The 15,651-nt window shown below is 39.1% G+C and overlaps 1 protein-coding gene across 1 annotated transcript; it reads left to right on the top strand.

The window, feature by feature from the left end:
• The first annotated feature begins 4,540 nt into the window (after positions 1-4,540).
• LOC119743246 lies at positions 4,541-5,980 on the top strand. The gene has a single exon (XM_038219650.1). The coding sequence runs from the start codon at positions 4,541-4,543 to the stop codon at positions 5,978-5,980; it is 1,440 nt and encodes a 479-aa protein (XP_038075578.1).
• The last annotated feature ends 9,671 nt before the right edge of the window (positions 5,981-15,651 follow it).

Raw genomic sequence — 15,651 nt, 5'->3', positions numbered from 1 at the left:
GATTATCACAGCGAAATATCCAAAATTACTTTTAGTGCTGAAACTAGCTGTTACATTAAGGTTTCTATATAACATGGCATCGCACTATTCCTCATGATAATTGAAATTTGCATTTAGCATAAAACCAAAAAGGTCTCAAAATACCCTTGAAAATGACAAAATGAAAAATAAAAATGGGATTAAGCAAATCATTATAAGCAATTAATGAACATACATGTCTTTCATAAATAGTATACCGCCCTTTAGTTGACAATTTCTCAAATTTGAAACAAAATACCCCATGTTTATGAAATATTCCAAAAGGAACTTCTTTACCTCCCCCAAAGGTCAACTGCGGAATTTGCAACTATTGTATTTTTAAATGCGATAAAAGGGATCCATGTATAATCAAAAAGAATATGGTTCCGTTCATTTCGCTATAAACCAATATAACGAGGAATAAATTATAAACACGTTGTCCATCTTGCTCTTTGTGTTACTTTTACCCAGTTATAAAGAGGCCATTTTTTATAATCGAGAGAGGGGCACTGTTACTTTTGATGAACAGTTCAGTGACCATTTTAATCGCGTGAAGAACAGTACTATTATTTTGTAGGAGCCAATTTCTATCTTGAGAGGGGCCACAATTTAATTATGCGAGTGGGGCACTAATTGTGTTTTCCAGGGTCTGTTTTCCATCTCCAGAAGTTATCGCGAGAGGAGCACTATTTTGTTTGATGACCAATTTTCCATCTCGAGAGGGGCACAATTTATTATTGCGAGAGGGGTGTTTGTGCTTTCGATAGGTATGGTAGTATTCCATCTCTAGAAAGTGCACTATCTGGTTAATGCGAGAGGGGTTTCTGAAAAGCAGCTTTGCATAACAAGAGAGGAGACAGTTTTATTTGTAGCGCGATCATAATTATGCTTTCATACGTGTACGTTTGAGGGGTAGTTTTGTTTTCGTCTCGAGGTGGCACATTTGTAACCACGAGAGGGGCACATTTGTTGTCGGAGGGGGGGGGGGTGAGTGCCCCCCCCCACCGCTCCCCCCCCCCCTCCGCGGTCCCGCCTCCCGTGCCCATGAACATTTTGCCGGGACCACAGCCTTTTGAAACATTCTAGAGATATGTCTACTGCACTCTTCAGCCATTATTTACAAGTTCAATACAACTGAGTTAATATTGCGCAACGCGCCTATCAAATGTCCCCTCGCGCTGCCCTAGACTGTGTAACAATTTCGTGCGAACAGATTTGCTGATTAATTAGGCAAGAACCCGCCTCTTGACCGCCGAGATTTTGACCAATCAGCGGGCGCCTTTTATACGAAGACTTCGGTCATTCACCCGTTGCGCGTCACATAGACAATGGATTAACAAAAAAAAAACGTGTCACGCGCTCTGTATCATGTTTTTACGCGATATGTGGCCGGTTGTTGTTGTATTACAAAACACTGCAATCGAAATGCAAACCATTTAGTCTTGATTTGGGAATGAAATGACGTCAAGATTTAGTAAAGTCGACTCCGATTGGCTGGAAACAATTGAAAGGCGCATAATGACTGAAAATTGACAAAACTCTACAAGGTTCTAAGAACTGAATGGGAGCTACTAGGGTGGGGTGGGGGGGGGGGGGGGGGGTGGGGGGCAACTGCACATCCGCGCCGAAATGTAGACATGTTTTTCTCCGGACACTTGTCTTCCATAAAATCAAAAACCGGTCGGGGGGGGGGGGGGGGAGGGGGGGAGGGGGGGGGGGGGTGGTACCATTCTTTCAAATGGGGGCGCTCTTCAAAACTGACCATTATTATGTATACTATATTATTATATGGATATTTTCACGGCGCATTGTAATCGTTGTTGAGAGGAATTTCTTTGGTGGGATTGATGTCAGAAGAAATCTATAAACATTTTCAATCATTGCTATATAAAAAAAAATGTCAAAAATATTCGCCGGGGGGGGGGGGGGGGCCTGCCCCCTCACTGGATACGCTACTGAGCTGCCCTACCCCAAAACGTGCCAAGGAACTCCTGAGGGGAATTGCGGTCATGACACCGTATTGCCTCTGTACTGGCTGTCAAAGGTCAAGATTCAAATGCTATTTACAAAAAGCCCTCGTGTATGCCAGAGGAGAACGTGGACAGTATGTATTCGCTGAATATACCTTTTATCAGCAATGTGAAAAAAGGTGATTACGACTGCTGTTTGTAAATATTCCTGTTTAGTCACAAAGCAGTCGTTGAATGCCCCGACCGCCATTTTTCAAATTTTTCGGAATCTGACAACACAGTTCAAATGTTATCAAAGGTAAAATTATATCAATAATGTTTCATCCGATAAAAAGAAGTTCAGTTTAATTTTACATATACTTTACGTCCAGAAGCGGGAATTTGGTCTGAGTTTAAAGTCAGCCTATCAGTCGGTGATACTTCTACGATTTGTAAAAGCTTTTTTGAGTTGGAGAAGGTTTGAAAATATTTCTCTTGTGAAAGTTAATACGCAGGAATAAACCGATTTTTTGTTTTGTGAATTTAACCACAATCTTACATATTAAAAGAATATAACAAAGATTTACCTTGAAAAAGTCCTTGATAAGGATGAAACATCTGGCCACTCTAATTGTTTTGAGCTTTAAATGTACATACTTGTTAAATATTATCCAATATTGGTGTATACCAAAATGTAGCCAATATAATGTATTCCTTCTTTTTCATCTGGACCTATGATTAAAATTGAAGACCTATATTTATCAAGCTATACGTGAAGCATTGATTAAGCTTAAAAGTTCACCATAACTATTGTGGTTCATTTAGGTTTGATCGAAGTTTGATTCTTTAATTCACTTTTGACATCTGTTTATCGTTTTGCTGTCATTTTGACAGAGGCCATACCTTGTTTAAAAAACACCATCATCTCTCTCTGGTAATGAAACGAAGGGAATATATAGATAGTTCCCTGCTCTATGGTTAAAGTCAGCTTCAGTTATCAGTTGGTAATGCTTCAAGGCCTTATTTTGTAATACATCAACGCCTTTTTTGGGGGGGGGGGGGGGTTGGAGGGGGTTTGACAATACATGTGTATATGTATCGTATATCTCTTTGTAACTGTTAATAAAAAGTAATTAATCTTCTGTGTGTTCTGTCTTCGCGTTGGCCCGGGTCTCGGCGGCAGGAAGGATGCAGTTGGTTACTTTGGTTCGGTTTTATTTTTCTCTCTACCTCTACTTTTTATTACACAGGGTTAGTAAGAGGGACCCTAATATCCACTGTTCTGAACTACGCTGCGATTTCAAGGTAATTCACTTTGTTCCGCAACTTGCGCGGGTGACGAGAATGTCTAGATTTTCTTTGAAATGTACAATAACCAAAAACCGGAGAGCTGAATTGGATGGACCTCTTTGTTGTAATTTTGAATTGGTTTTTGGTTAACCTGAGCTAGTGTGTTAGTTAGATTTTCATTAATTTAACCACAGTCTTACACACGGAGGGAACATAGTTATACCAATATTAAAGTCGAGATCATAAGTTAACTATTAACTAAAGTGTGATTATCCAATATTGGTTTCATATAAACTTTAGCCAACATAATTTATTACTCATTTTTAACCTGAACATTCGATTGAGCTTTAAACCTTTATTTAACAAGCGATACGTGAAACCTTGATTGAGCTTTGAAAATTAACAATACTTATTGTGATTCACTTAATAAAGTAGGCAATGGTTTAAGGGTGTTGACAGTTTAATTGCTATATTGTCATCTGATAGAGGATAGTATTTATATTAGAAACTAATTGGATTACATACAATTGAAATTGTCACGCTTATACAGCGCTTTCCATCGTATCAACAAAGCGATTCAATATATTCTATATCTCAAAGCGATTTAGAAAGAAGGCCAAACCACTTTTGTTTAAAAGCTCTGTCCGGTTATGAACCCAAGAATATTATTACAATGAAAAGTCCTGCACGTGTTTGGAAGCCCATAATAATGAAATTTCAAACGAGACGAGGCAAGTCTAATAAAACTGGTCGCACTCGGAGTTCACAGAATTCAGTTATATCGATTCAAAATGACTATTCACTTTAAAACATTTTCACGCATGTGGCTTATACAATGGGTTGGACTTAGCCTATTTGATTGCAATAAGAGGTGGGCCACTAATCCTTTTTCAAATTTTAGAGATCAGTGTAATTTAAAAGTTACAATTAGTGTGAGAGACTCGGTGAATTAGTGAGTATAGGCTTCCTCATCTCGGCCGGCAAAACCCTGACTCTATAAGCCATTAAAGCGCATGTGCGTTATTTGTTCTCTGTAGGTTAAATCTGGACGTAGCGTCTTCACCATGAGTAGGCCTATAGCCAGCGCCAGTGACAGCCCCCGAAGCGTGGCCACATATGTTGAGCAGCTTGCCCAAAGCTCTAAATTGCTACCTTCAGAAGTTGGGCACCCAATTGTTTTCCTGGTTCCTTTGAAGGAGGAGTCAGTTTCTTCGACCCAATCATTTCGTAGTTACAGTGTTGTGGGTGTGCGATCGAGGATGCACTCACCTCACAAGGTAATAATGGTCGTTGGTGCTACAGGCACCGGTAAGAGTACCCTAATCAATGCGATGGCCAATTACATCTTAGGGGTGAAGTGGGAATATAACTTCAGATTCAAGCTGGTAGACGAACGAGGGGAAGCGCCTGAATCACAGGCTTACAGTCAAACTCAAAATATAAGATCGTACACAATCAACAGCAACGATCATATCAACGTTCCCTACACGTTGACAATCATTGACACGCCTGGGTTTGGGGACACCAGAGGTATTGAGCACGATAAAGCTACTGTTGAAAAGATCAAGGAGTTTTTCACTCACCCTGAAGCCCACGGTGTGGATCACATTGATGCCGTAGGTTTCGTTGTTCAGTCTTCACAAGCACGTCTCACCCGAACACAAACGTATGTCTTTGAGTCAATCCTTTCCGTTTTTGGCAAGAACATTGAGCCAAACATCTTGCTGCTAATCACCTTTTTTGACGGGCAACCACCAAAAGTGCTCGAGGCAGTTCAAGAGGCCAAGCTACCAATCAGTAAGACGTTTAAGTTCAACAGCTCGGCACTATTTGCTAGTCATGGAGATGGGGGAAAGTCGTTTGATGCAATGTTCTGGGAAATGGGGTATACAAGTATGAAGGAGTTTTTTGATGCTCTTAATGACCTACAGCCACAGAGTCTTATCCTCACAGTGGCTGTTCTTGAGGAACGAAAATGTCTGGAGATTGCTCTGAAAGGGTTGCAGCCTCAGATTCAGTTCGCTTGTGAACAAGAGCAGCAGTTAAACAACGACATAAAAATGCTTGAAGAGCATGAAAAGGAAATAGAGGCACATAAGTCTTTCGAATACGTGGCTAACGTTGCGAAACTTGAAAAAATTCCAGATCAGCAGGGCTCCACGAATTGTTCCAATTGCCTCTACACCTGCCATCACCCATGTACCTACTCTCGATTAAAGCGTTTTTGCCATGCAATGTCGTGGGGCAATTGCACTGTGTGTCCCGGCAAATGTCCCTCGAGCGACCACGTTCACGAGAACTCCAGATATCATTGGAAAATGGTGAGAGAGAAACAGACTTATGCTGACATCGAAAACCGATACAGAGACGCAAAGGGGCGAAAACAAACCCGTGAAGAAGTGATCAAGAAATTACGAGCTGATCTAGCCACTGCGGAAGCTGCTGTGTCCGAGTTGATTAAGGAGTCTCACCGTAGTGCCCAGCGCCTTGAACAGATCGCCCTCAACCCTAATCCCGTAGGAGTAAGAGAGTACTTAGACGTGTTGATTGAATCGGAGAAAGCAACGAAAAATACAGGTTGGGAGAAAAGAGTAGGGTCTCTGGAAGCGACAAAACAAAGAGAAGGCACTAAAGCTGCAGTCAAAGATGCAGCTGCAGCTGCATCGGGCAGTGCCATTAGCAGTATGTGGAGTAAAGTAAAGAAAACAATCGGATATACCTAGAATGTCGGCAAGTTATATCTGGTATGCGTGCAAGGGGCGGGGGAAGAATCGATACATGCTGGGCCATAAGAAAAGCCACAAAATAAACGTTTTATATATCGTCATGGTTTTACATATTGGTACATGTATATGAAATATACCATCTTGATACATAGGTCTTGGAGGTCGTTGTTAGTATTTATTATTTTCACTTCTTTAACCTCTGTCAAGAGTTATGACCATGTCTATAAAAGTCATCAATTTCAGGATTGTCACAGGTTGGATATGCAGGATATGCTCAATATGAATTCTTTGGACTTTGTGTCCTGGATTAACGGACTGCATCAATGTTCTCTGCGGTTCTAACTGCTCTGCACCGGCCGGACCTCCCTTTGTTTATATTAGAACAGTTCTCTTGACATGGAATTTCATTACAACCCTCAAGACTGTTTTTCTATCGGGCACCTTTCTAACCCAAAACTGAAGACAATATGCCTCTTGATCTTTAACAAGCAATTTAGTCTCGAAGTAGATGTCGATCAGTTTTCCTCTTTGTTCTGTGGTGACCGGCATACTGTTTCAATCGGTCTTCAACACACAGTAAAATAAACTCCTATCATTTGTCTTTATTGTATAATAAGAAGAAAGAGAGTTCTGATAAAAAAGTGAAGTAATGAGAATTCATTTTATTGTGGCGTTTTTTGGCCCTCACTGCATGCATTCACTGGCACCATTGTTGCGCCTGGAATTACTCTTGAAGTCCTGCAAAAGAGCGAGGTCCCTGCTACAAATATTAATCAATATTTGTGCGGAAAAAACTCAACGGGTGTGTTTTAAGTCTCACAAATTTTACCTTTTCCTAATTACACATTAAATATAGAAGTTCATGTAGTAGCAGAGTTTTACCGACTTTAGAGTCATCACAAGAATAATCTTTACCGGATCATACGGAATCACGTACAGAAATACTAGATGTCGACTTTGAAGAACAATATTGGAGAAGCCTATGTCCATTACGGTTAGTTGCAGGATGTAACCACATAATTAATGGAACTTCTTTACAGAGGCTAAAGCATAATGAACTGCAATATCCCGCAGAATATTTAAGAGACAGTTGGATCATATATTCATTAACCAAACAGTATGATAAAAGATACGATAGGTGATATACACGATTCTGCTGTAAAGAAAATATCATATTTCATGTATCAAGATTTCAAGTGGTGTGAGTGGCATCTGCTATTGACGTCGGACAATCTGCCCGGCTTGCATCTTGATTTTAAAAAGTGGGTTGGCACATTTGATTGTAAAAAAAAATATGTTGGCCAAATAACGGAAAGGATAGTTAAAAAAATGCACCTTTTTCTATTGAGGGAAGGGTCTGCGTAAGCAAAGGGATGTCTTTGGCAATTAAGCTCGTCGACTAAAATTGAAACGATCATGATGTTGATGACGAGGGTGACGCCCAACGTTTGGTTCTTTGACCCATGATCGAGTGACTGACGATGACCGTAAAGATAGGCGGGGCCAAAAAGGCCAGCAAGGGACTCAATGATCCGATAGCATTATGTCTTTTGTAACAACAACCTCGTTCAGTTCGTTGTTATTCAATAACACGTGGTTAAAGTTAAGATTAAGAACGGTAGAAATAGCTGCATAAATCACGGGTTGTGAGTGAAAGGTACAATCTCCTTCAAGAACACATTAACATATACGCACATATACCTTGAAGGCTACAGAGGATTGCCAAAGCTTTGGCTTGTTTTCCCCTGAAATTGATTCTGTTCCTCCTGAAGAACCCTTCCTTTTCCACTCTTTTTGAGCCGAATATACATGTGTAGCTTTTGCGTTTGATCCAAGGGAGTGGAACACGTTGTCTTCTGCCATTTTTGATGTAACACCGTCTCGTAATTGGAAGCAACTTCAAACCTTTTATTTCAGTTTCTTACTTTGAGAATGGTGTGTGACACTACTCCCATGTGATTTTTTTTATTGGCCATTATTTTTTATGTATATGCCCTTATATTTTCAATAAGGTATGACCGCTTTTTCTCTGTAGATTTTTTTGGTTTAATTTAGTATAACGTTAAAATGTGCAGGGCAGTTTGGTTTTGTATATTAAATGCCCTTGATAATTTGAAATGATTTGTAATTGTTATTATAACGTAATTGCAAAGATAAGTACAAAGATATAGGATACTCATAGTGAGCAATGTAACGTAACACAGTGTGATATTATTGCATGCAGTTTGATGCCATTGGATGGGTATAAGAAATCTAGCGCAAAATAAAGAAAAACATATGTTTGGGCTGACGATTGGACGACGGCGTTAGTTCGGATCCAAATGATCTGCATATTATGTGATCGCATGAGGTCGCTGTTCACGCTGTATTTTTGCACGCATGCATGCACTAGCGATCCAGTCAGCACGCGGCGAGGATATACCGCCGATTATAAAAATACGGATGGATAATGACGAACGCCTTGACCAATTCACTACATGGGCTATAGGTACTCTAAATAATGTATAATGACTTATTATATGGATTTTTTATTATGTGTTTGTATGTTTTAAGATATGGATGTGTAAAACGATGTAAGTGGTTATTACATGAAAGTTAAGAACAATAATCTTTTACAAGAAATTAGTACAGTAGAAAAACAAGTGCGAGTACACGATAAACTTTGGCCCTTTCACAAGAAGTCTTGCATGAAATCTTGCATTACAAACCACACTTTTGGTCAATTTTTGGAAACAAACAGACACACAGGCCGAACGACAAACAGACAGGGCGATCACCAAGTGACATGTTGAAGTTCCTGTCAGAGCTTACAAACCACACCGAACGTGTATTTTGATATAAATTGCATTGTTGGTGAGTGCGTCTACAGCACATGTAGGCCTATATATAAACGAAGTCGACGTTAACTTGAAGTAGATTTAATAAACAGCAATTCAATATCAAGTATTTTACCAGCAGGAAAGTAAAGTTTTGACAAACTAAAGTAGTTTAAGTAGAATGATACTTATTTGACAGAGTGTGAACCTTTTCCAAAATGTTTTCTAGTCGAGTGAGTGACTTCGTAAGTCATTTTATCCGAAAATAAGGTCGTTTTGACCATGAGAGGTGTCAGTTGAAATAAAACCCAGATCGGACTAAACACAATCATATGTTCGTCATTTTTAACGGGAGAATACATTCCTCACAGCACTACATAGTACACTTGCATTTAACTGAAGTAAGAAGGTTGGGGAGGGGGTACATCACTACCCCCGTTTAACGTATTTTGTGCCTAAATGCATAATTTTCAAATTTCAAATTCAAAGTTAATCACGTACAAGGCAAATATTATGAAAGTAATTATATTATATCACACAGCAGTTTTGTCCGCTGCCTTCTCAACCATTAACTTTGAATATTATTCTCTTTACAAACTCCTAAGCCTTTAATTTGTTATTCTTTTGTTTGCATGATTTCATATAATTATTCGAAAAAAAGTTGATTGCTGTAAATAAGTATTTTGAAATGTATAACGGTCTCAAAATTAATGGACACAATTGGGCGATCATGTACACATTTGTTGATTGTGTTAATTTAAAATATTGAAAAGTGAAAATGAGAATCACAATGTACAAACATTGCAAGACATTTGAATGTTTTAAGTGGTATACATTCTAATGAATTTGTTAAGACCGAGTGGAATAGACAGTTGACCAGCCAAATGACAGGCACTCATTGTGTTTGTATGTGTTTCCCCCTTGCAAGAGATAGGTTTACTTTGATTATATTCAATTTTAATTCTGGGTTTAATTCTTCAAATATCGTAGCCAAAGTAAAGTGGGTGCATTATGAAGGCTGATAATTAAAATACATACCATATAAAAGTGACAAATTTAAAACCTCAGAGCCGACTGTGGGGGATATCGATATTCCGCACATTGAACCTCAACTGTTCAGTGTCGGTGTAGTGTGTCATTTGGGCTCTATGAAATACGGACTCCTTGTTTGCATTGTGCATGCCCTGGCGAAGATAATTAGGACAGAGATGGGTCACGTATGAAGGTTAAATTCAGTATAAGGTTAAGGAGACCAGATTTCATAGGAGTCAAAATTTCACATGACACTCTGGATCATTTTGAAATGTTGTATGTATGCATAAACGCATCCTAGTCAGGCAGCTTATTGAATGGATGTGGACATTCCGGACAAAAGCGCCAAATTTTCCATTCATGCTCCTCAATGCCTTAGTTTTCGATCTTTGATAGGAACCGACTTTTCCAATGACATTATGGCGGCCATCTTGGATTTAAAAGATGGCGGCCTTTAAAAACCCTATATCTACCAATATCTTATCCTCTAAGCCACTTAGAATTAAAGTTTTGGTGTCTAAACACACATTTTCAGGGGCAAGGAATGCAACTCTACCATTTGGGATAGTGTCCAATGGTTAGTTTGTCCAAATACAGTATTGTTGCCATCTTGTATTTGAAACATGGCCGCCATTTAAAACCTAAATCTCCGAATACGTGTATACATCGTTAAGCCACTAAGGATCTGAATCTTGGTATCTAAACATACATTTTCAGGGTCATGGAACGCAACTAAACCATTTGGGTTAGTACAACATGTATTTGGGATGGTGTCAAATGGTCAGTTTGTCCAGATACTTAATACGGCGGCCATACGGTTTGCCGTAAAAGGACCAACACTGTCCCGATTCAGGCTATGTACGTTTGCCATTATGGTTTGAATTGAAAGGGCCGGCACCGGTCTCATTCCAGTTGTGTGCCGTCTTGTCATTATGGTTTCCTAAAAGGGACCAACAATGGACCGATTCAGGCTTTTCACCGTCTTGCTGTTATTGTTTGCCTTAAAAAGACCAGCACTGGTCCTATGCAGGCTCTGAGCGGTGCTATCATAACCGTTTGCCACTTAATAGGGCGAGCACTGGACAAATTTCGACTCTGTAGTGTCTGTACCGTCCACAATTAAGGAACCGTTTTGGCGCAATCGAGCCAGCATCATAGCCCGCTTCTGGTTTTGTACCGTTTAAGCTGTATGGTACTACCACACCGAACCCATAATTAGCTGGTATCGGCCAAACGCCATCCCGTTTACTGGGTCAATGTCATCTTTGAAACTAGGCAGGTAGAAATCTTTGGCCCTACAGGATGTGATACAACTCTGCCTCTCCACAACTACATGCAGCTGAACCAATTGTGTAGCTCCATTTGATAAAGGCGGGTCTTTGATCGGCTAGTCCTGGTTCTCAAGCGGCTGATAGTTTTCTGCTGAGCCCATGTCGATGTAGCACCTGTTTGGGAGGTTTTCCGCCGTTGTAAGTACAACCATGACAATCAGTGGGTGTAAATTTGCTCCCAGTCGTTGCTTCCAGAGTTGGAATGGACATGTCCAAGAAAGCTTTTCTTGAATTCAGCCTTTTGTGCCAAAGCTTGCCGTCCCTGGAGGAGGCGACAGTCGTAATTTATCAATATTTGGACATCTTAGCTCGGCTGGCAACTTCCCTTTTGAAAGCCTAAAAGGAACTGCCAGCAAGGAAGTGCAAATTAATTGTGTTTGTAGGTTTCAGACGGGGCACGCATACTCTGCTGAAGAATGGCACGGAGCCAAAACGGTTCATCTTAGGGTATGTGGTTGAGCTCCCCTTTCGGAGGTTGTTCAGTTTCTTTATGATGTTGTTACGGAGAACTAAATTTGGATGACTTGAATGACAGGATACGATGGAGGGTCACCCTATGGTGGACATGATGGCTTCAAGGCACCAATGGTGTTCTGGACCATTTGATGTTAATGGGTCAGGTGGCTTCGCAGATGGAACGAGCAGATTTGGTTCTTCGCGAAATTGGCACGGAGGTGATTGCGCTCATAGTATAGAGACGGCTAAGTGCTGAGGTAAGTTTTGCTTCTATGGCTTCAAACGGAATCTTTTGAGATGTAACACAAAGAACGTCGGCGAAGATGAAACGCTCAGTGTCCTGGTCTATGAAATTGTGATTTGTGTTTTTGTAGACGTTATAGCAACGGAGCTAGCACAGTACCTTGAGGTGGAACGTTTTCTTGCCGTCGACAGCGTTTTTGTTTTGTTCTGAACAACAAAGAAGCATCGTCTTTGAGAAGGGCTCCGGTATGATCCGTAAGTGCGAGGTATTGGGTCAACTCCAAGATCTTTTTTCAGGAGGTGGCAGTGGTTTACAGTATTATAATTATGTGACCGAAAGATCCCCAAAAATAACTCCACTTATTTGTCATTTTGAAAACCATCCTCAGCTTGCTGTGCGAGATTAAGAGTTGCCTTGTTGTTGACTTGCATTGTCGCAATCGAGGTTGCTGAGGGATAAGGGATGTTTCAGCAACGGGGACAAGCCTTTTAAACTAATTGTTTGTGAGTGATGACATTTTACTTTCACATAATGTTGTTTTACTTATACTTCATGCTCTATTTTCGGTGACTGATACAGATTTTACCTTCAGTTTGACTATTTTGTGTGTATAACTAAAATCATCTTGGTCATTTCTGAATGAAAAAGTTGTATTTCCTGACCCTGAAAATGTTTTGACACCTAGACTGTGACTTGATATGAGGTAGTAGCTGAGATATCAGAAAATGCAATTATTATCTGGCGGCCATCTTTAAAATCGAAGATGGCCACAATAGTGTACATACTGACCATTTGACACTGTCATAGATAATATAGTTGCATTCCTTAACCCTGAAATTGTATGTTTGAACGCCGAAATTTTAATCCTAAGTGGCTTCGAAGAACATGTATTGGTAGATATAGGTTTTCAATGGCGACCATCTTTAAAATCCAAGATGGTCACCGCAATGTATCTGGACAAATTAACCATTTAGCACTAACCAAAATGGTTCAGTTGCGTTCTTTGACCCTGAAAATATATCTTACACACTAAGATTTCAATGTGAAGTGGCTTAAAGTAGTACCCGCTACATGTAGTTTTCAATGCCGGCGGCCATCTTCAAAAATAAGATGGCCACAATACTCTATCTGGACAAACAAACCGTTTGACACTATTCCAAATGTTACAGTTGCATTCCTTGACCCTGAAAATGTATGTTTAGACGCCAAAACATTAATCCTAAGTGGCTTAGAAGATGAGATATGGGTAAAAATAGGTTTTCAATGGCTGCCATCTTAAAAATCCAATAATGCATGAACATTTGATCTACCTGCACAAAACCATATTGATTAGTAGAAAGCACATTTTTAGTATCAAGAAAAGACAACATTCTACACTGCATCAGTTTTTCTAATACTTTGGAGCAGGTATTAAGTAATGAAATAGGGCGATCATTGCCTGGATCCTGGCGATTACTTTTTTTTAAATACAGGGACAACTTTGGCTAATTTATACATGTTAGGAAATGATCCTAGTTTAAAGGAAGTATTAAAAATATTTGATAATGGCGCTGAAACAATATCAATGACTTCCTTCAATAGAGAATGACTTATTTCATCTGAGCTGGAACTATATTTGTTGTGAAATTTCGTCACAATTTTGCTATGTAATGTCACCTACTGAACAAAAGTGTTGATTAAGTATCTCTGCAATATCCTTGGAATTTGAAAGCAAATCATTATTAAAAATAATACTATTAATTTTAGAGGCGATTTTTTTTCCCTTGGTAGTCAAATTAAGAAGACGCCAAGCATATTTTGCGTTACCTTTAAGCTCGTTCAACTTGTTATTATAATTGGTGATTTTGGCCCGTCGTTTAATTTTATTGAATAAATTAATATACTTTCTATAAAAAATGAGACTATTCTGGTTCTTATTCCTACAGGCATAGTACTTTTGTTTGTTACAACATGATTTAAATAACCCTGACGTCATCCAAGAGAATTTTATCAGCTGACACCTGGAAGTTTTCAAATGCACAAGTGGAAAGCCAGATCAAAGGCTGATTGCCAAATAACAGTAAAAACATTCAATTTATCATCAAGGTGATGAGAGTTAAAAACATGTGACCAGTTAACGGTAGACAGTATTCTACGAAACGCTTGTCGATCAACAATATTAAATATTCTAATAGTTTTACTCTGATTGGTTGGTGACTGCTGACATCTACCGTTTTCAAATGCATATACTGAAATAAAATGGTCAGATAAATCACTTTTAATAATAAATGAGGAAGCGTTTCTATCAACTCTATTGATGAAAATATTGTCAATCAAAGAAAACTGGTTGCCGTTGATCCTTGACGGTCTTAAAATCATAGGCACATAATTTTCAGCACAAAGACTATCAATAAATTCACTCACAAAGTTGCCATAGGAACTTGGAGAGCCATACTTGAGCAAATTAATATTAATGTCACCAAGAATATAACATGCTTTTGATAAACAGAGTTTGACTTTCAAAAATAAATTTGATAAAAAATCTTTGAACATTGTCAGATCAGAAAGGGCCACACCTGGTGGTCTGTATAAAGAACAAATAATAAAACTATCTCTATCTTTAGAACCAGGATTGACTTCAGCAGCAATGAGTTCAATGCTTGTGGAAAACAAAAAGATAAGTCCTCTCGAACAATGAAGTTAAAACGATTATCAATAAAAATGGCCACACCACCCCCCCCTTCCTGTCACAACGATGTTTTTCACACAAGCTAAGAGGATGGTAGCCTGGTAGATCATCAAAATTGCAGCAATTACGGTCATTTAAATACGTCTCAGAAAGAGCAATAATATTGATTTTACCTTTGAGGCTAAGTAAATCTTATTTTAAAATCATCCCATTTACTAGGCAAACTAAAAACATTCAGCTGCAAAAAAATGATAGGATCGCTGTAAAGGTCAATTTGATCATTGAATTCTTGATGAAGTGACATAAGGACTCATAATAGATGTGCAATCAACTGACACAGCGATGGCACATAGTTAGAACTCTCTGTATCAGTATCATTTTCAAGCAAATCAGCAAGACATGTATCAAAATCTATGGAGGTTTCTTGGGCATACATAACAGAAACATAATACAACAATATTTAAATACGTTTCAGAAAATACGTCTCAGAAAGAGCAATAATATTGATTTTACCTTTGAGGCTGAGTAAATCTTATTTTAAAATCATCCCATTTACTAGGCAAACTAAAAACATTCAGCTGCAAAAAAATGATAGGATCGCTGTAAAGGTCAATTTGATCATTGAATTCTTGATGAAGTGACATAAGGACTCATAATAGATGGGCAATCAAGCTGACACAGCGATGGCACATAGTTAGAACTCTCTGTATCAGTATCATTTTCAAGCAAATCAGCAAGACATGTATCAAAATCTATGGAGGTTTCTTGGGCATACATAACAGAAACATAATACAACAATACATTTTACACAGGGATAGAAATATCATTAATAAGCACACATATTCACATTCAAAACAATAAAAAAACTCAGCAGCATTCTTACCAAAAATGCAAAATACATTAGGCCATGAGCGAGCATGAAGGTGGTTATGAAGGTGGCTACGGGGGCTCCCCATCACGGAGCAGTGATAAGTTATGGTTTCGAACATATTTCAGTCAGCTAGTGTCCACGCTTTAACGGACTTGACGATCTTGTCAGCAATGACGAGGCTGACATTCCCAGTGCGAAAGTGAATCTTGACAAAGAAGCTTGTCCATTCCAGCTTAGCCAACTTAGCCTC

The sequence above is a fragment of the Patiria miniata genome, unplaced genomic scaffold, assembly GCF_015706575.1.
Source record: "Patiria miniata isolate m_02_andy unplaced genomic scaffold, ASM1570657v1 HiC_scaffold_6, whole genome shotgun sequence".
Lineage (NCBI taxonomy): Eukaryota > Metazoa > Echinodermata > Asteroidea > Valvatida > Asterinidae > Patiria > Patiria miniata.
This window is presented reverse-complemented; position numbering and strand designations above follow the sequence as displayed.